Below are 19901 nucleotides of genomic sequence, written 5' to 3' on the forward strand. Positions count from 1 at the left end.
CTCTACTCATGAAGCCGCTAATGCAGGACGCTGCCCTCTGCTGGCTACAATCAGAATTGGGTCATAAGCCCTGTACTGCTGGCACCTAATGGAGATTCTTTCGCCCCATGGCAGCAGCTCTGCTCTCAGTTTGGTTAGGTAGCAAGCAGCAGAGAGTCGTGTAACCCACCCAGCTTAGCACTTTGCCCCTCTCTAATAGTGGCTGGGCCATGCTGGCGATGAGCCTCCTCTAGGCCTGGCTGATAGAGCTGGGGATTTTTAAACTCAGGCTTTAAGATTCACGGTTCAATCCCCACTGCAGACAACCCACCCCTGGGCACAGGAACAGAAAAAGGACCGTGCTGTCCCCAGGCCTACACTAGTGCAGTACAAGACTCTCCAGCTGAGCCCCGCCTTGCAGAGGTGCACAGAACCCCCCCCAGAGTGCACCATCCCCCTCCCTGCAGGACCACGTGCTGCCAGTTATTAAACCTAGAAGATCCCCCGGGGGCCAGCCATTAAATTAACACGCTGCCCGGCTGCCTTTATTAAACGAGGAAATGATGCAAGACAACTGCAGCAGCTTCCGGAACGACATTGAGGCCTTAAGTGAAGCATTTCAAACCATTTCACAGCTGGGGAAACAGGGCCGAAGCTCGGCCAGGAACAGGACCCAGGAATCCGAATTCCAAGCCCCATGCTCAATCCACTAGCCTGCAGCAGCCTGGAGGGTTTAAACACGCAGGAGGGCTTCAGTCAGGGAACCTCACACCAGGGCGACATCAGCCAGCATACACAGATCCACACGGGATCTGGCTGGGTGGTGCCGGAGTGGCAGCTGGCCAGGGCCCCAGAATGCAGGGCATCTGCAGGTACCTGTCTGTGGGAGGCACTCCCCCCCCCAGAGGAGCCATTCCCCACTCTTCCGGGTGTTCGCAGAAGGTCACGGTCCTGACTGCTGTTTAGATCCAGGCTGGCTTAGGGGACTGCTGGAGAAAGTGACCCCAGATGCAGCGAGAGGCATTGTGGGGGGGGGGGGCGGGCAGGGAAGGGAGGGCCAGCGAACAAGGAGGGGCGAGGGGTTGACTTGCGGGTGCACAGAGCTGATCGGGCGTTTCCTAACGTTCCCCATGGGACTGGAGTTCTGCCTCTCGACCCGCTCTGTCGCTGCAGCCGTTTATCCAGGTCAGTCCTGCTGACCTGGGCCCTACAGCTCCCTTAGCCGAGGTGGCTGGAGCCTCCGAGTTCCTTGCCACTGCCTTGCTGCTCCCTCCAGCAGTTTGGGGCCTGCAGGTTTTAAGGGCGGCCTCCAGCCCATCCAGAGCCCAGTGCAGCCCGGCTCCATCATTCAGCTGCTGGGATCCTGCGCAGCCTCGCTCTGCATGGGGGGGAAGGAGTCTCCCAGCCACCACCGCCTGGCACAGGTTGGCAGGCAGCTCTCCCGCTGGCAGGCCAGGCTGGGCACACAACAGAGCCATTCACCGCGCTCGCAGGGCACCAGGCTGGGGACACCGTCTCCGCTCCCGTGTCAGTCGTCTGGGTAGGAGCTTCCCTCGCTGCAGCGCAGACGCTGGGACCGTGCTTCCTACAGGGGGTTCCCGCGCTGGGCAGCGCCGTGTGCCCAGCGAACGGGGCCCCGCACCCCAAGGCGGCACACAGCCGGCAGATCCAGCATGGCTGACTCCCAGGGGCGTCCGCACAGCCTCACCCAAAGGCAGCCAGGTGCCACAGCGAGCAGAACAAGCCAGGCGCTGGGCTCCAGCGGCCCGGTGAACAGGCCCCACCAGCAGAGCGGCGGCAGGGCGCGGGACAGCGTGGCACCAGGGACCACTGCACCAAGCTCTGCCTCACCCGCAGGGCAAGAAACCCCTGCCTCTCCGCACACCTCATTTAATCAGAATCCCCGGAGAGCGGGCCTCCTCCTCGCTCACATTCCTCAGGTTCCTCTCCGCTTCCTCCGAGGAGCTGGAAGACAGACACGCCGACACTGAGACGGCAGCCGGGAACTGGGCCAGAGACGCCCTCCCACAGCTAAGAGCTCCTGGGCTCCGGACACCACCCAGCCTCCCGGACGTTAAGGGCAAGCCAAGACGATTGGCAGGGGATGCTGGTCCAATCACCCACCTGCGTGTGCCCCACCACAGCAGGACCGCGTCCGAGGCCAGACGCGGGACGCGCCAAGCGGCTTCCCCACTAATGGAGACACCTGGGTCTGGGGACGGAGTCCAGCTCCTAGGGAAGGTGCCCGCCCCACAGAACCATCCCCGCCCCCAGTCGCTCCCGTGGACGCCCGCTGCAGAGGCCGACTGGGCAGGATCGCTGACCTGCCCGCAGAGACGAGCTCTCCGGGGCTTGGCTGCGCACTGAAGCCTCATCTTAAGGAGCGAGGCACGGCCTGAAGACAGCGAACTAGCTCAGGAGCGGGCCCACGGCCAGGGCTGATTCCAGGCCGTGCTACACACAGAGCGACCCCGGCTGGGGCAGGAGGCTGTCCAGCACGGCACAAGGCCAGCCCCATGGGGGGGATGTGCACAGACGTGCAGGGAGCCCCTGGAGCGGCCTTATCTCACAGGCTTTCCGTGCGCCCGGCCAAGGGGCTCCCAGCAGAGAGGCTGCATTGTCCATACAGCCGAGGTCTGACCGGGGTGCGGGACCCTTCTAGCTAGGACGGGCCCTAAGGGAAGAGACCAGGGTGAAAATCCTCTGCCACCCTCAAGGCGCAGTATGGCTAGTGGGGTTTCACCACCTCTCCCCTCTAACACTGCAGAGAGCTCTGGCCTCAGGGTGGGCAGCTCTGTGCATGCACAGCGCCCCCCGGAGGAGCGCAGGTGACACCTCACCGGATTCCAGTCACAAGCAGTTTGCAGTAATCAAGTGCGCGCGTCGATCCCTAGGCACGGCCGGGCGAGGCTGCGTGCAGGGAGGGTGAACAAAGCCCCTTGAGCCTGGGAGACGGGGAACTCCTCGGTCTTGTAAACATCCCCCAGGCCACATGCTGACTATGCCCAGGGAGCAATGGCGCAGCTGATGCTGCCAGGCCCCAGAGCGGAACCCCCCAGCCGAGAACGCTCAGGCTCGTTGCACCAGTGACTCCCCAGAGCCCGAACTTACGCCAGGAAATCTTTCACTTCCTCCACGGTGATGTCCCCGGTGGTGTCCAGGGGGCTCTCCGGGCTGCTCGGCGAGTCGGTGGGCGCCGGGGAGAAGGCAGCCTGGGGTTCCTCAGGCGTCCCTGGAGGAGAACACAGGCAGCACTGGGCTTGGTTCCAGGACACCCCTCAGGGTGCTAGTCCTGCTAGAGGGCAGGCCGGGCACCAGCAGATCAAGGAGCTGACGGCTCCCCCGGACAACACCCCCTGCCCTCAAAGACAGCACATCCGGAGCTGTGCCAATGACGCCTGTGCCTCTTCCTATGCCAGGAGCATCTTGACTGCCGCACCCATGGGACGAGCCTTCCCGCAGGACCCAAACTGTCCCAGCAGCTGTTCGGGCCAGGGGCAGAGAGGTCCCCGGTCCACAAGAGGGGGTGTGCTTTGGGAACCGCCTGGGGTGGTGTGTGGGGGGGGCCACGCGGGACAGTCACTCTGCCAGGCTGCACTCCAGCCTCCTGGCTCTCAGCAGGGTGCCCAGGTGCCAGCCTGTCGGAGGGGCCCGCTTTGGCATAGGGCCGTTTGGCTGGAGATGCTGCGTGCACCGGAGAGGGAGAGAGATTTGCCACCCAGCAGCACTTCATCCCACCACAGGCCCGCGACAGACCCCCGTCCCCTTAGGCAGCACACGTCAAGGATTGCCAGTGCAGCTAGAGTCCACTGTCTTCCCATGGGCTTTGCCGAGGGAGACCAGCAGCCTTGCAGCGAAAAGCACAAGGACCCTCCTCTGCCATGTCCCAGCCCCCCGTGCCTCGGTTTCCCATCTGTATCACTGGGCAGCTGTGAAACCCAGCTCTGTCAGCGCCCGCAGCACACCGAGCCCCTCGGCGGAAGGGCAGAGCGGTTCAGAGAGTCAGAGCCGTTTCCTTACGGGTGCTGTCGCCGGGGGAGCCGTTCGCCTCCGAGCCCTGCAGCACGTGAGTCCCGTTGGCCTGGGTCAGTTTCGGTGTCCCGGTGAAATTGGGGCTGACGAGCAAGAAGAGAGAGTTATTTCCGTCCCCGCCAGCTCCCAGCCTGCGCAGAGGGAAGGGCAGCAAAGGGAGGATAGGGGGCACTTTGCTGCAGGGGACCGAACTGCAAGCGGGCCCACGGTCACCCCCAGCTTCTGCGGCACCGCACTGGACAGAGAGCAGGGCCTTTGGGATCTAGGGGCAGTTACCCGGCCCCATCAGGGCAGAGGGACTCAGGGGCCATGACACAGGGCAGCAGCCAGTTTGCTTCGGCCCAACAGTGTTGGGAGGCTGCTCACGCCCTACAGCCCCAGCATTCCCCACCAGGGACACAAGTCCTGCAGCCCGGGCGGCCAGCCTACCTGTGACAGGCGGTACCGCGAAGCCGGACGAGCTCCAGCGAGCACAGCGGCTCTGTGATGTTCCGGGCGCTCAGGGAGAATCGCTCGAACTCGGAAGGCGAGATCAGGTAGAAGCCTGGGGAGAGGGAGGCCAGAGAGACTCAACAGCGGGCACCCACTCGGCCAGATTAACCAGGGCGGCTTACGCTCCCCTGGCGTCTCAGTGCACCAGCTCCCCCAAGAACTGCTCCCCAAAGCTGCCCCCTTGGTGGCCCAGCTCAGCAGGGAGGAGATCAAGGCCCCGCTGCACAGACGGAGAGTCCCTGCCAGACAAGAGATGAGAGGGCAGGTCCTAGGTCCCAGCCCAGCACTCTACCCACTGTGGTAGCCTGGAGCCAAGCGAATGGCGCTGAAGGAGCCCAAGCCAGGAATCCATGTCCCGGCCACCGCCAGTCCCACCGGCGCGGTGCGCTCACCTTGCCCGTGCTTGGTGAAGACGCAGGAGGCGATGCCGCTGATGTCCTCCTTGCGGATGCAGTCGTAGTGTACCTGTGGCCGCAGGCCGGGCACCGTGAAGATGTGGATGTCCCCCAGGTTGGTGAGGCACGCCAGGCAATTCTCCGTGTAGTCCTCGCACGCCAGGCTGGTGAAGCTCACCAGCGCCACCTTCCGCACCCGGCAGCCCTCGTGGGCCGTCAGCTTGAACTTGGTCTTGGCACTGACTTTTGGCAGCGTGAACACCTGGGTCAAGGCGGGGAGCAAGCCGGCTGGAAAGCGGAAACCTGGTCCTGCCTCCCCACCCCACTGCTATGGGGCAAGGGACCCATGTTGTCCATGGCTACAAGCTCCATAGAGGCTCCATCCGCAGGCCGGCTGAGTCTTACGGGCAAGGATCAAGGCCTTCTGGTGTAGCAGGGCTCTAGCCAGCAGCAATGGCAGACTCATGCAGCCATGTCCACGCCCTTCACTAGCCCACGGCCACCAGCCTAGAAAGCCCACGGCTGGCTTAAAGGGATCATTCTCCCAGGGTGGGAGCCGCTGCCCTGCTGGGTTAGGGAGCGTGTTCCCAAGAGCCAGGCCCAGCTCCAAGGGAGGTGTGGTCTGTGGAAAGGCACAGGCCCTGGACACCCACTTTTTGAGAGCGGAAATGCCCTGCACCCAAGCCGGGGCATTTCATCTCTAAAGAAATCACAGCAGAGACCCTGGCTCCTGCCACAACGTGGTTCCACCCAAGCCAGAATTTGCCGTGTCCGCCCCCCTGCCAGACACCCCCATCCCTCGGGAATGGGAACGTCCCCGCCGGCATGAGGCAGCATCTCCCGCTACCTACGCCACCTGGGTCAGGGTAACGGCGGCAAAAGACAGCAACTCGGCAGCGTGAGACACAGCCATCGGCCCCTCCCCTCTCTTACCTTGAACTGCTCCTCCGAGGCGATGAGCACAGAATGGCTGCCCTGCATGTCAGGGGCTTTGGCCAGGTCCCGGGACACCTCGTAGGGCTCCGGGAGAGGGTTCCCTCGCCCGTCCAGGACCGCGATCGACACCACCGGCGCCCTGTGCATCAGCTGGATCTCCTTGCCCAGCAGGGCTTCCACCGAGCGCTCCGAGAACTTCTCCTGGGACGGGACCTCCAGGGCGTAGGCGAACACGGAGCCCGAGTTGGTCCCAGCCCACATGGTGGGCCCGTGGTGTGCGGCTGAGGAGCCGGGGGAAAGCAGCAGCATTAGCAGGGCTGCGCAGAGGTTCTGGGGGGGCCCAGGCCCCCCCAAAAGACAGACCACTGAGGGGTGGCCCCAGGGCAAGGAAGTATTGGAGTCCCCTCACCCCACAGCAGCGTTTTCTATCCCACGGGGCTGGGCCCAGATCCCCATTCTGGACATTGCAATCAGGCGTACGGGGTCACAGCGCCACTTGGGTTTGTGCCAGGCCACTCTGTTTGGGGGCCCTCGCAAATGGGGGCCTCTGGGGCCAACTGCCTCCCCCCAGGCAGCCCCGAGTATTAGCACAGCATCAACCCACACCAGAGCCCCAGAGGTAACCCAAGTCAATCGGCACTTTCTGAGGTTGGGGTCTTTAGCACTGGCTAGTCTACTGCCCAAAGGAAGAACTGCATAAGGCAGTGCTAGCCTGGGGAACTCCCTGCCACATGGTTTTACTGAAGTAAGCAGGGTTTAAAGATTAGACCTTTCTATGGAGTAGAAACTCTCGGCAGCGTTACTAGACAGCATAGCTAGAAACTATATTAATCCTCATGCCTCAGGGCATCAGGTGAGCACCAGATGAGGTCAGGAAGAAACTGCCCCTGCTTCTCAGTACAGGGCTGTACCAGCTGGGGATCAGGGGTTAACAACGCCTGCCTCTTGGGCAGCTTGTATTCAGGGCAGGTGCAGACATGGGGTCCGGCCAGGGGAGCTGTAGGTCCAGCCCAGCACGGGACCCCCTCCCTGCCTGCACAGTCGTATTCCCTCTCAGAGCTGCGGCCAGGCCTTACCGTCTCGGAGGAAGGTATCGGCGAAGTACAGGCAGCGCACCACCCCCGAGAGCGAGTCGTCGGCTGACCGGGGCTCGATCCGCCGCTGCACGGGGGTCATCTCCACGTCAGTGGGGCCGGCCTGTTCGGCCAGCTGGGCATTGGCTTCCTGCACCTGGGGGACGAGACACCAGTCCTGTGAACAGCCTGGATTCCAGGGGTCAACTTCTTCCCTCCCTCAGCTAGGGAGCAGCCCCCCAGGACAGCCCCTCCTGGGGTCCCTGAGAGAGAGCAGGGACCCTTCAGGTGTTGGGAGTTAGAGCTCAGCTATGAGGGAGGGCAGGATGGTCAGGGCACTAGTCAGAAATATGGGAGGTTCAATTCTCTCCTCTGCCAGACTTCCTGTGGGAACTTGGGCAGGTCACTTAGCCGCTCCCTGCCTCAGTTTCCTTTTGCCCAGAAGATGTGTGTCAAAGAAAAGCAGGAGCAGGGATTCTGCTTGGTTTAGACATCAGAAACTCAGGCCCCACCGGCCCTGGGGGACTCTACTGAGTGGAGGCGGCTCGGAAGCAGCTGCAAGGGACGGGGAAGGGGCAGTTTTGTTTTTAAACGGTCTGACGAACCCCCTGCTCCGGTCACATCTCACTCCAGTGCGTCGAACGCACGCGGGACAAAGGATGTCCGTGTTAAAGAGCCAACACGCCGCCCCGGCAGTCCAGGTGCGAGAGGTCACAACCCCCCACCCCAGGGGGCAGGCTCAGGATGGGACGGTCCCCCACTGTGCCCCGCCCCGCGGTTACCTTGCTGGAGGAGCTGTTGGCACCAACTCTCTTCTTGCCGGAGACTCGGCTTTTGCGGATCCTGCGGAAGGACTGGCGCAGGGACTTCTTCAGCGACTTCACTCGGGAGAGGGGCCCCTCCATGGCCAGGGAGTCGTTGGGGTGGAGCGTGCACCTGGGGCGGCACAAACAGCTGCTCAGCGCCAGCCTGGGGGGCAGGAGCGGGGACCCTCCAGGATTCGCCGTGTTCACAGAGGGGAGACTCGTCCCCAGCCTTCTCCCCAACCGTGCCTATGCCTAGCTCCGCCCTGGCGGCTCGGCAGGGCCTGCCATGTAGAGCCCCCCCCCCCCCATGTCACTTGGAACAGGCGGTTATCAGGTAACCCACAAACACAGGGGACTGGGACTAGACCCCCTCCCACCTCAGCAAGGCCCCTCTGCGGCTGCAGCCACCAGAGGGTGCCTCTCAGCCACCCCATGACAGTAGGCTCAGGCGTCCCAGGGGAGCCCCTTTCATCCCAAAGCACTCCATGACGTGGTTGTAGGGGGGCTGAGCGCCAAGCAGCCTGGGTTCAGCTAGGACACGGTGTCTAGAACATGCTCCACAACCGTTTGAGCGGCCAAGCCAGTCAGGACGCCCAGGTCGGCACCTGCTGCCCCCCAATCAAGGAACTGCTCCATCGAGGGACCCTCTTCCTGGCCACGCTCCCACAACACGTCCCACTGCCCCATGCGGCGCTCTGCCCCCTGGCTGCAGCAGGAGAAGGAACGGCCCTCCCAGTGCCGTCTGGAGAGGTTCCCGACGCAAGGATGGAGCAGCTGCTGCCGGGTGGGGGAGATGGACAGCTCTTCCCTGGGCGCGTGGGCCCTTCTGCAGAGTCACCCATTCCCCCCCTAAGCAAGCCCAGGCAGCCACACCTGCTCTGTGGGAGGCCGGAGATCGGCAGCAGAGGGGGGTGAAACCCCCGGGGCGTCTGCTGGTCTGTTCCAAGACTCCTCAGCACAGTAACGGGGTCGGGAGATTCCTCAGCCACAGCCTCGAGTCAGGATACCTGGGCTCCCTATTGGCAAGGGGGGACACTGCTCGCCTACCCAACCCCCCTTCATTCCGCAGCAGCTGTAAGGAGCCCAGAATGGCTCCGAAGGCAGGAGATCGGTACGTGCCGAGCACTGGGCTACTGCTGGGGACCACCGGCGGCACATGGACAAGCCAGCAGGAGGCTGCAGCATTGCACGGGACCGTCTGCTGGCAAGCTACAGCACCCGCTTCTCCGAGCCAAGCCCCCTAGGACTTAGCTGCACATGGGAAAGGGATCAGCCACACAACATTTAAACCTCCCTCCGCCCCACTCATGGGTCACCGGGCCCCCCACCAGCTCATTATCTCAGCTTCTCCCAGCACAGCACCTGGCTGTGGCCACTACCCACAGAATCCTTGGCACTGCTCCTTCCAGCAGGGGGTAGAGGGCTGCTGTGGGACAGGACAGTGCCCCTTCCCGAGCACAGGGGCGAGAGGAGCTGAACTCCCTAGAGCCCGGCCCTGCCCGTCTGCCAGGGGAAGGATCAATAGCAACAGGGTTTGTTGTGCTCGTTCACCGCTCAGCTCCGCATCCCAGTGCCAGCGCCGAGCTCCGTGGCTGGAGCCGGTCCCCAGGGAGGAGGGAGGGCAGCTACCTGGCCAGCACCGCGTTGCGTCGGTAATAGTCGAAGAGCCCGAAGCCGTGGCTGGTGCCGAAGGCCACCAGGTTCCACTCGGAGTGCAGCGTGACGGCCGTGACGGCGGCCGGCGGCATGCACTGCACCAACACGCTGGGCTGGAAGCCTGGGCTGAAGGTGATGGAGCCATTCTTGGGGGTGAGCCGGTCGTGCCCCTTCCAGGTGAAGCCCTCCCGGTCCTGCAGCAGGTCCACCATGGCCACACTGATCATGTGATTCGACTTCTCGTCACTCAGCTCCATGACGAGCACCTGGCGAGAGGCAGACGGGGCACTGAGGGCCAGTTCCACCGAGGCATCTCCACACTACTGGTGCATGAAGCTCAGGGGAGAGCTCCTGGACTCCAACTGGGAGCCTGGTGCCCATGACGGCAAGGCACCCACAGCACTGGGACTGGTAGATAAGTGCAGGCTCCAGGCGCTAACAAAGCACCCCTCAGCCGCAGCACCCGCCGTTATCCCAGGGCCGACGCCCGCCCCGGCGCCAATGCTCAGTGCCCCCGCCCTCCCTACCCAGTCCTGCCAAAGCCAGATGGGGGTTGCAATGAGGGCAGAGGTTCAAGCCATGGAGTCTCATGTGACAGCTGGGCCGGGGGAACCTCTCCTCTAGGAAGCCACTGGTACATTTCTGCCGCCATCAGCGCTGGCTGGCCAGTGGGGCAGCGCGACGGCCCAGGGGCAGCTGGTCACAAACAAAGGGGTTTATCCCTGCTTGGACTGACGCCTTGCAGCTGGATGGCTCCCCAGAAGCAGGAGACAGAGCAGACGTTCCACAGCTGATTGGAAACGTACGAAGCTTCCCCAGCCAAGTCAAACCCACCCCCAGCAAGGCTGCCAAGCCCTGGGGTAGATCCCACCAGCCAGGGGGTGCTGCCCTTCACCCTACAGGCCAGGTCACTGGGACGGCTGGGAAACATGCCCTGGCATCAGCTCTCCAGCCCCTTTTAAGAGGCAGAGCGAGAGCATGGTCTGAGAATCCCACCCTCCCCACCAAATACTTGGGCTCTGCTCCTGGCCCCCACACTCCCTTCCCCCTCCCCAACTTTGCCTGTAAGGAAAACCCGGCAACAGAACGGGGCTGGCTGGCTGTTCCCTTGGAGCGTCACCCCCCCGTCCCACAGCCACCCTACCTGCCCGGCAGTCCCAGCCACCACCATCCGGGCCGTGTATTTACACAGCGCAATCTTCTGGATGCCCAGCCGGGGGTCGTCGCTGTACGGATCAAAGCAGCCAACCTGGACGATGGAGACGGGGGGTCAGGGGCGCGAGAGGGCAGGACACAGCTTGCGTTCGGGGCTCCGGCAAGCCATTACACACACCGACTCCCCCCAGTGTGGGCACCCCCCTCTTCCCCCTCCCTTTAATGGTCTCAGATCCTACCTTAACCCCCTGCCAGGACCGGCCCTCGCCAGGGGCCCCTGATCTGTGACACTGGGCTGCATTGTTAGACAGCTCCCTTCTATTTGCATTAAAGACGGGCCTGGACAGACACCCCAGGACTGATGCTCCCCACACAGCCTGCCCTGGCCCTGCTCAGAAGGAGAGAGCAGTTTATGGCCCACGGCCTGGCCTCTCTCCAGAGGCAGCCAAAGGGTCCCCTGGGGTGGGTGATGTGCAGAGCGAGTCTGGCTCTCTGGGCGCCCCATCAGCTGGCAGCATCTTGTCACCCACTAAAGCCCCGGGCTGGCAGCGAGCCACCCTGCACGGGGGAGCTTATCCGATCCATGGGCATCCCGGGAATCCTCAGCCGGCTGGGCCCGGCCTGTGACATGGCAGCACAGGGACACGCCTGGAGAGGCCCAATGGCTCCTGTGAAGGCCCCACACGGAGTTGCCAGGATGAGGACGGGCCGAGGGCGGTACCTTGCGGAAGGGAGGCCACTCCTCCTCGCTGGCCGGGTTGAGGCAGTCGCTGTGCTCGCAGTCCGTCTGGAAGATGTTGGCCGTGCCCAGTTTGTACAGCGGCCGCAGCGACACCCCCGAGGCGTCCCAGAAGCGGACCGTGCCGTCCTCGTGCCTGGGGAAGGGAGAGGGAGAGACGTGCCGCTCGGTGAGGAGAAGCTGTGTCTGTCCCTTGCCCGGGGCCCTGACTCCCCACGTACGGCCAGCTAAGCTGCTCCATCCAGGCCAGCCCGTAGCCTTACAGCCTGCCGCAATGCCCTGGCCTGCCCACTTCTGCAAGGGAGAGGCAGAAGAAGGGAACAGACTCTCCATTGCCTCTGGTAGCGTGGAGCTAGTTTTGACTCCTGTCCAGTGGCTCTGCCGCTCCAGTGCCATTGCATGCCACCTCCCCACCCCACAGCCATCAGGGCTGATCTCCGCGTGCTCGGATTGCGATCCCTGCCACCTCCCCACCTCACAGCCATCAGGGCCGATCTCCGCATGCTCGGATTGCGGTCCCTCCTCCCTCCCCCAGCCCGGAAGCTTAGGGAGCCGGCGGGAACGAGCTCAGGGGACCAGCATTCACGCCCGGCTGGCTCAGGAGGGTGGCGAGGTGAGGCAGAGATCTCCTTGGCGCACAGCATGTCTGGATTCTGGACTAGTCACTGGGCCACGGACCAGGCGACCTGCCGCAGTGGTGATGCCCTCAGGACGGAGCCGTCACAGAGCTGGACGGCTCCATCAGGCAGGGGTCAGGAGGGAGGGATGTGGCCCCTACTCAGCTTGGCTTAAGCCCGCAGCGCCTCGGTAGCAGTAGACCGTCCCACGATGGCGAAGGGAAGCAGTTCCTCGGCAACAACGGGCCAAGCGGACATTTCCCTGCCGACGTCAGGGCTAGAAGCCACCCAACAACTCCGTACTTCACAACGGCTCGAGGTGAGCAACCACAAGCCATAAACACAGGTTGCTAAGCCCTGGGAAGAGCGAGGGGCGTTCTGCGGTCAGCTGCCCACGTCACAGCCCCTGGCTGCTTCCGGTTCTGCGCTCCGGGCACAGCACAGCGATGGGAGCCAGCTCCCCGAGGCAGCCCCTGAGCACACCAGCCGCCACTACCCAGGCGTGGCTCCTCTGTAACATATCAGCCCTCCCCCTCCCCCCCCCCCCCCCGCCTGCCCCATCTAGCAGCAGGCAGAGCAGCTCGAGTGCTGTCATCCGCACCGGATCAGGTCTCTGGCCAGGGCTGCCCCAGGAAACGGGCCAGAAGTAACCGAGCCACCCAGGAGCCCCCAGGCAGGCGTGCGTCTCAGCGGGACAGCAGGCTCCGCCCAGCATGACGACGTTAGTTTCGAATTTTCCTTCGCCCCCACCTCCCCCGCTCCAGCCTGAACATCTGCGGCCGCTAACAAGCCCTGCCTGCGTGTTCGGAGGAGCCGGTGCAGCGCTCAGCCAGCGACGCCACTGGCAACATGTCGCCAACTCGGAGCCAAGATAAAACAACCACCAAGAGCGAGGAGAAGGAAAAACAAACAGAGTGACACATCCTTACCAGGCTCAACAGGGAGGACAGTTAGCAGCCCACCCAACAACTGAGGAGGGGCTCCCCCCACCTCTCCCCTGGCATCCGTCCACCCCCAGACCTCTCGCCCGGCCTCCTGGCGTTACACTCCTCTTCCCTTCCCCACTCTGGAGAAGCAACATCCCCCACCCTGCAAATCAGCAGCATCGAACCCAGGTCTCCCAGCCCCCTGCTCTAGTCACGACACACCGCTACCCTCCTGCAGTGGCAGAGAACGCCCTTCAGGACAGACTTTGGCCCTGACTTACAGTCAGCCAGGAAGAGGCCCCCTCGCCCCCCGGCCCCCTAAGATGCGGCTTTCTCCGCTGGAGGAGGGCTGGCAGAATCACTCGCTGGCTGCCTCTAGGGCATGATGCAAGCCCCAGCCATTCCAGCACGTTTTAGCCTCGCCCATTGTACGTCCCTGCCCCAGTCCCTTCGCTGCCCCTACTGGGCCCTCTATTGGAGGGATGGCTGCCAGACGGCCATGGGGCCAGCACCTGCCAGAGAGTTGGATTCAGATTGGGTGGTTCTGGGTTTCCCCACTTTGTGCCAGTGCTTTTATACCTCATGCCCGCCTTCACGTACGTCCACGCTGCGATTAAAAACCCACGGCTGGCCCGTGCCAGCTGACTCGGGCAAAGGGGAGGGTTCATTGCCGTGTAGACGTTCAGGCTACGGCCGGAGCCCAGGCTCTAGGACCCTGCAAGGGGGGAGGTCGTTAAACCGCCCCTTGGGCCGAGCCCGCTGGCATGGGTCAGCCGTGAGATTTTAACCACAGTGTAGACGTACCCTTCGATACCCCACACGCTGCTCCCTGGGACACCCGATGAAAACCCCAGCACTGGCCAGCTGGGGAAAAGATTAGCCAGTCGAACGGGTGGTGGCAGAGCCGTACTTACCCCGTGAGAAGAAGGCCTCTCTGGGTGGGTTCTTGGGCTAAGTTTTTCCCTCCGCTGATCGGCCAGTTCTAGAAGACAGATCCCACCCACGCAGGGTGGGGGGGGGGAACATTAAGCAACAGCTCATTCCACAGGCCCATTGGGGCCTCACCCACGTGCACACCTCCCGCCCTGCTGCTGGCATCCGAGCAAATCGAGATGGGTTTGTGCAGCCCAACTGGACGCTGCTCGCCAAGCCAGGAGGTCAGCGTGACAACTCCCCACAGGGGCTCCAAGTGTTGTCAGGCTCATTGTGCCAGGCGCTGTATGGACCCCACCCACCTCCTGGCAAGACCCAGTTGCAGCTCAGTGGCTTTTCTCCAGCAGGGGGCGTTCCCTTACCACAGAAGAATGCCGGGGGCTCTGCTGCTCTCCAGCACTGATGATCCGCTCCCACAGCTTCAGGGGGACGTTGGAGATGTGATAGGAGCAGGTGATGGCGGAGGAATGGAGGGGCGCCAGGTAGGGGGCAGGAACCGTAGGCCAGCCGGGCGTCTTCAGGTCGAAGACCACCAGCTCCTCTTCCACCAGGACCACCAGGGCACTTGGGTTATCGAACTCTAGAAGGCAGAGCAGTGAGACGTCAGCCGCCAGGCGTCAGGCTGGCGGGGAGACCGAGACGCACTTGGTTCTGAAGAACGGGCCGCCTACCCTCCTCCGGCTCCGTGTGGTGCACGGTGAAGAAGTCGATCACACGCGACGTGAAGTCCAGGGTGACCAGGCTCTGGCCCTGCAGGATGCTGACGCAGTGCCGGTCCCCGTAGCTGGCGCGGGGCATGCCCCCGCTGAAGATGATGAAGTGATTTCTGCAGGCAGGGGAGAAGTAGCTGGCTATCGGCAAGTTTGCTGCTAGAATTTCCCTCCACCCCACGGGCTGGGGCTTGAGACCTCACAGGCCCCACTGAAACGTGATGGGAGTGGGGTGCCCAATCCCCTCAGGAAATCCCCAGCCAGACCCACCTCTGAGGACAATAACCCAAGGCTCTATGGGCCTGGCAGGACACCACTGGCAGGGTAGCAGGGCGCCTCGGCCAGCCCCGGGACACCAACGCACTCCGTTCTCCTGACAGCTCGTGTGACGCCCAAACATTAGCTGCCTGCGTGGTACAAAGGGCGTCGCCCCCAGGGAGAGTTTTGCTTGAAGGTGTTTGCTGGTGGCATTTTGAATGGGGAGCTGCACCCGGGAGGGCATGGGTCAGGCACCCTGTGTCCCTAGAAGGGGCCATTCAGAGAAAGGACGACGCTGGGGTTGGGGCACTAACCTTGGCACGGGGAGAGCAGGGTTTAATTCCCTGTTCTACCCCAGGCTTCCTGTGCCATCTTGGGCAAGTCACTTGGTCTCTGGGACTCAGTCGACTAGCTGTACAATGGGGACATCAGCCCTGCCCTGCCTCCCAGGAATGAGGGGGACCCCAGATGAAAGAGCGTGAGGCCCTCAGACGTTATGGTGATGGGGCCACAAGCAGAGAGATTGCATAAAGCTAACATGCCCCCGCTTCCCCCAGATGAAGTCATTTACCCCAAGCCCAGAGCCATTCCTCATACAAGCTTCCTACTAGTGAAGGCACCACTCATGCGCTACTCCCCCCCACTCTGTAGAGCGGCTTGGCCAGTTCTGCCGAGACGCCCTACGTGCCCCCCGCCCTCCACACAGACTGGGAGGAGCTATATGAACGCAGCAGATGCAGGACACGGGCCATGCTGCCCCGAGGAAGAGGCAGAGCACAGAGGCTGGTCGAATGGACGTTTCTCCAGAGAGAGAGAGAGAACGCCTGGATTAATGGAGACATTACGAATGGAACAACGATGCTCGCTCTAGGTCTGCGGTCCCTACCCATATCCCTCCCCCGCCCACTTAACAAGGCTGAGATGCCGGCATTGTACATGCCATGGCTACCTGGGCTAGATGTACAATTTATGTGGATTTGGGTTCAAGACAGTCGGGGGGGGAGGGATAGCTCAGTGGTTTGGCCTGCTAAACCCAGGGTTGTGAGTTCAATCCTTGAGGGGGCCACTCAGGGATCTGGGGCAAAATCAGTACTTGGTCCTGCTAGTGAAGGCAGGGGGCTGGACTCAATGACCTTTCAAGGTCCCTTTCAGTTCTAGGAGATAGGATATCTCCATTAATTTATTTATTTTTATTTATAATTTATTTAGGAGCTGGACTTCCCTGCGTTGGAGTCCAGCGTTTTTAATCCCCTCAGCAAAACTTCAGACCCAGGTTTGGATCCGCTGAGCTCCCAGAGCTGCGGCTTGCTTAGATCTGGGCTTTGGTTTAGGGCCCCCCAGCTCCACCTTTCAAAACCTTCCCCCTATTTTGGTCCTAACCCTCGAGGCCTCATCACAGCCAAGCAGCCTGTCCCTGACCGGAGTGACGGCAGCTGAACTACACCAGTAGCTTCCCCAGGGCCATGTGCTCTACGTACTGGCCACTAACTTCCGCTCCTGGGCAGCGCTCCCATTACAGGGGACTTGGGTGGACTGAGCCCCCCTTCCTACTTTTAGGGGCTACCCCACTTCGGTCTTATTCAAGGGCGCCAGGGGGCCACGTTTTAGCTAGTTCACAAGTTTACTTGCCAGCGCTGAAAATGTGATTTGCCAGGTAGTGTCAGTTGTATTAAAGAGTGTTTAAAACAGGAACTTGGGCGCCTGTCCTGAAAATAAAGTCTCCGGCTTCCATTAAAGGGGCCCTCTAGTCGTCCCCCGCCCCCCCCATTAATTCGAGCACCCCTCCGCAGCCCGGTGGGACAGCCCCCCACGGACACAGCCCTTTGCTGCAGGAGCTGTGGCAGAGACGAGCACCGCGATCAGAACCAAGGGCCACCTCCCCAGCGGTCTGACAACATTCGCCTGCAGGGGACATACCCAGAGTCACAGGTTCTCCGCAGGATTTTGTTGATGGCTTTACAGGGAAACGGACCTGGAATGAAGAAGGAGCCGCCACATTAAAGCCAGCCTCCCTGCTCAACACCAGCTCCTAGGAGGGGGCTCTGTCTTAGCCCCGGTAAATCAACCCACTCCCATTTCTTTGTACCACAGCAGCTCCTCCAGCAGGCTTAAGAGTACATTTTCTCTCCTATCCACCTCAGCTGAAGCCCGGTTTAAGCTCCCAGATATTCCCTTCTGTATCAAGATAGATGCTCAGCACAGCACTCCGTGCTGACATACACAGCATCTGTCCGTCCCGTCCCCCCATTAGAGCAGCTTTCCCGGCCCGACTTGGACAAAGGACACAACCGTCATGAGCTGCTCTGGGCTAGTCTTTAATGTAGCATTAAATCGAAAGTTCCCAGTGATTCCTGAACAGCACTTCCAGCAGCCTCTACATCACCCTTCCCTAGCCTGCTAGAGTCCGCAAGGGATCCAAACTCGGGCCTCCCTCCCCACCTGCACGCCACGCAGACGTGGCAGGGTTCTGCCCACAGAAGGAGCTTCTGGGGAAACACCCCACTAGCAGCAAGTCGCTGGTCCGGGCTTGGTGATGCAGGCTTGCTCCATCCATCCACGTAACGGGGCAACGGTCACCTCCAGAAGGAAGCTAGAGAGCCGAGTCATCCTAAGTGACTCCATCTTGCACCACATATGAAGCAATAGGTTTAGCCTCATGTTCCCATCTCCAAGGGCCCAGAGGGGAGCCTCCATTGCCCTCTGTAGGTGGGCTCTTTTGGGGAACTCAACGCTTCTGGGGTCCTCAAGGTGTAGAAGATGTAGCTATAGGATCCACTGACGTCAGAGCCCTAGCAGCTAAGACAACATTTGCTGGCAAGCCAGGTCTGCAGCAGTTGTACGACACTTACAGTGTCTCTCTCCCAAGCCCTAGGCCATCAGTGGTCAGCTTCCCAGAGCACCCTGTCGAGAACAGCACGACTGACCACATGAGTTAATGGCTCAGGTCAGAGGCTCCTTGTGGCCCCATATCTCCCTCCCCCTCCAATAAGGCGTTGGGGGCAAGCGTGAAGTCAGAAGTGGTGTAATGACAAACCCTCTTAGAAGGTAAAACGGCGCTTGGTGCCGTTGCGAGAAGGCAGAGGAACAAGGCGGGTGGGTCATGAGGCAAAGCAAACTCACCATAGGGGATAGTTGACATGAGTGGCTGCAGAGTCTTATGGCAGCTACTGTTGATGGACCACACCATGTAACCTCCATCGCTGTGCGAACTCACCACCGTCCTGCCGCTCCGTTCCCAGCCAAGGCTCTCCAGCTGCTGCAAGGAACAGATGTGGCCAATAAACCCAAGATGGAGAGAGACAGGGGGCTACAGGAGGCAGCTGTGCCGTCTCGTCCCCTCTATGCATACGCTGCCTGGGCAGAATCTGGTTTTGCCACAGGGACATGGGGAGCAAGGCCCAGCACTTCAGAGTGGAGATGGAAGAGGAGGTCAGCAATGGAGGTTTGGGGACCACTGCAATATCACGGGTGCAGCTGTAAGTTAGAAGAGTTAAGTCAAATGCATCAAGTTCAGTTTGGCCACAGGTCATTGCCTGCGAACCCTCCTGTCTCCCTGACCCCGAAAGGAGGGAGCCTGGTTAAGCGTAGCCTCGTTGACGAGGCCAGCAGCATTCTTCGAACTCCAGGCCATCAGCTTCCAGCAGGCGAGCCACCAGGTATGGCAGAGCACGGGAAGCTGGCTCAGAGGGAAGCCACAGAAACTCATCTAGCGCAGATGGCTTGGTCAAAGCTCCCATGTTCCGTGCTAAGTGGAACACCCAGCGGCCAGAGTGCGCGGTGTTCTCGGCTCTCCATGAAACCCCATTCAAGGTACCTGATTGCCCAGGAAGAGGTGGTGGACATTTCTGGTGCTCTGGTCCCACACGATCACCAGCCCCCTGCTATAGCCAATCAGGATCTTGGAGAAGTCTTGAGGGTGTTCCTGCAGCGACTCCACTGGCCCAAGAGCCTTCCCGCAGCGGTAGTCGTCTGGCACGCTAGCATGGAAGCAGAGGGGTTGGGAACACCAGGCCGGTTAACAGCCATGCAGCCTAGTCCCTTGCTTTCTCCTCGCTAATCCCTCCCCGGCGCTGCGGGCGAGACAGCGCAGCCCAGCTGTTCCGTAATGGGCAGGAGGAAGATGGTCCTCTCTCAGCCCTGGATCAGGATATTTACGTCCCCGACAGCCAGTGAGGACACAGACGGACCAGCCAGGGCAGCCTCGTCACACAGGGCACAGACTCAGTAGCTCATCCCTCCAATGGGCCAGGAGGAACGCAAGCACAGACAAGCGTGTTAGGGAGCCCCTTGAATCAAGGGACTGGCTTGAAACTGAATTTGAACTTCACTGATCATCTGTGCTGCACAAGGATACACCCAGCACTGCCAGTCCCGAGTCCTGCCCCAGCGGGACTAGGCTCCATGTAAGACCTGGGATGGATTCTCTGGTGGCAGTACCCACTTTGGTCTTTCCCAAGACCTGCTCGGGAATCTGGGAGAGGATAGGGTATTGTAAAGGTGGAGAGGTACTAGATCACCACTACGTGACCTACGTAGATGCTACCCATCAGTCATGGGGCTGCGGCATCTCCAGAAACATCTCAGAGGGAGCAGCCTCCAGGCATCCCAGATCCACCTTAAGAAGCTGCTCAACACAGCCCCCTGAAGAGCTGCAGACTCTCTACACTTGCCCGGCAGCAGCCCAGCTTTACAGCAAACATTTAACAGGTGCAGCCGCAGCCAGTGCAACCCTGGGTCGGACGGCTCTTTCCACAGACCCCTGCCAGCAACCCACCCCATCTGCCGTGTACCTTGGTGCCCACAACCATGAGCTGATCTCCACTGGCACCAGTTCACGGAGCTCCCCAGGCCAGCTCACCTCTGCATGATCTCCTCTTGATACAGGGTTTTATCCTCCAGCAGCGTTAAGCCAGAGAGCTCCAGGAAGTACACACCACCCCCTTCTGTGCCCAGGCAGGCCACATCGCAGGCAGATTTCAGCAGGATCACCGTCACCCGGGTAATGCTGGGAGGAGAGCTACCAGGAAGACAAGATTCAGACAATGAGAGCCACGCCGGTTTACAGGCTGGATGTTTACACGCAAAGTTGCAATGGCTCATTTTGAGAGGACTTCCCGTTCCCTCCAGGAGATGCACAGGCTGCACCATGGGTCAAAGAGGAGCATGGGCTGGTTTCCTCCGGCCAATACTGGGT

The 19901-nt window shown here is 61.5% G+C and overlaps 1 protein-coding gene across 3 annotated transcripts in view; it reads right to left on the bottom strand.

Moving 5' to 3' along the window:
• Window positions 1–1865: 1865 nt before the first annotated feature.
• LLGL1 (LLGL scribble cell polarity complex component 1) overlaps window positions 1866–19901 on the bottom strand; it is a 59633-nt gene continuing 41597 nt past the window's right edge. For 2 of the 3 annotated variants that reach the window (XM_065411673.1, XM_065411672.1), the window contains exons 5-22: window positions 19566–19724; window positions 18522–18684; window positions 17828–17963; window positions 16625–16679; window positions 14411–14565; window positions 14102–14319; window positions 13721–13788; window positions 11246–11399; window positions 10514–10618; window positions 9343–9635; window positions 7690–7843; window positions 6911–7064; window positions 5832–6115; window positions 4896–5160; window positions 4441–4555; window positions 4000–4094; window positions 3091–3211; window positions 1866–1944 (exon numbers count right to left, since the gene is read on the bottom strand). In XM_065411673.1, coding sequence (XP_065267745.1) covers window positions 1866–1944; window positions 3091–3211; window positions 4000–4094; window positions 4441–4555; window positions 4896–5160; window positions 5832–6115; window positions 6911–7064; window positions 7690–7843; window positions 9343–9635; window positions 10514–10618; window positions 11246–11399; window positions 13721–13788; window positions 14102–14319; window positions 14411–14565; window positions 16625–16679; window positions 17828–17963; window positions 18522–18684; window positions 19566–19724 — 2773 coding nt within the window. The remainder of the gene's footprint in view (window positions 1945–3090; window positions 3212–3999; window positions 4095–4440; window positions 4556–4895; window positions 5161–5831; window positions 6116–6910; window positions 7065–7689; window positions 7844–9342; window positions 9636–10513; window positions 10619–11245; window positions 11400–13720; window positions 13789–14101; window positions 14320–14410; window positions 14566–16624; window positions 16680–17827; window positions 17964–18521; window positions 18685–19565; window positions 19725–19901) is intronic. The other variant, XM_065411674.1, reaches the window with a different exon arrangement.

Source organism: Emys orbicularis, chromosome 10, assembly GCF_028017835.1.
Source record: "Emys orbicularis isolate rEmyOrb1 chromosome 10, rEmyOrb1.hap1, whole genome shotgun sequence".
In the NCBI taxonomy this organism is placed as follows: Eukaryota; Metazoa; Chordata; order Testudines; family Emydidae; genus Emys; species Emys orbicularis.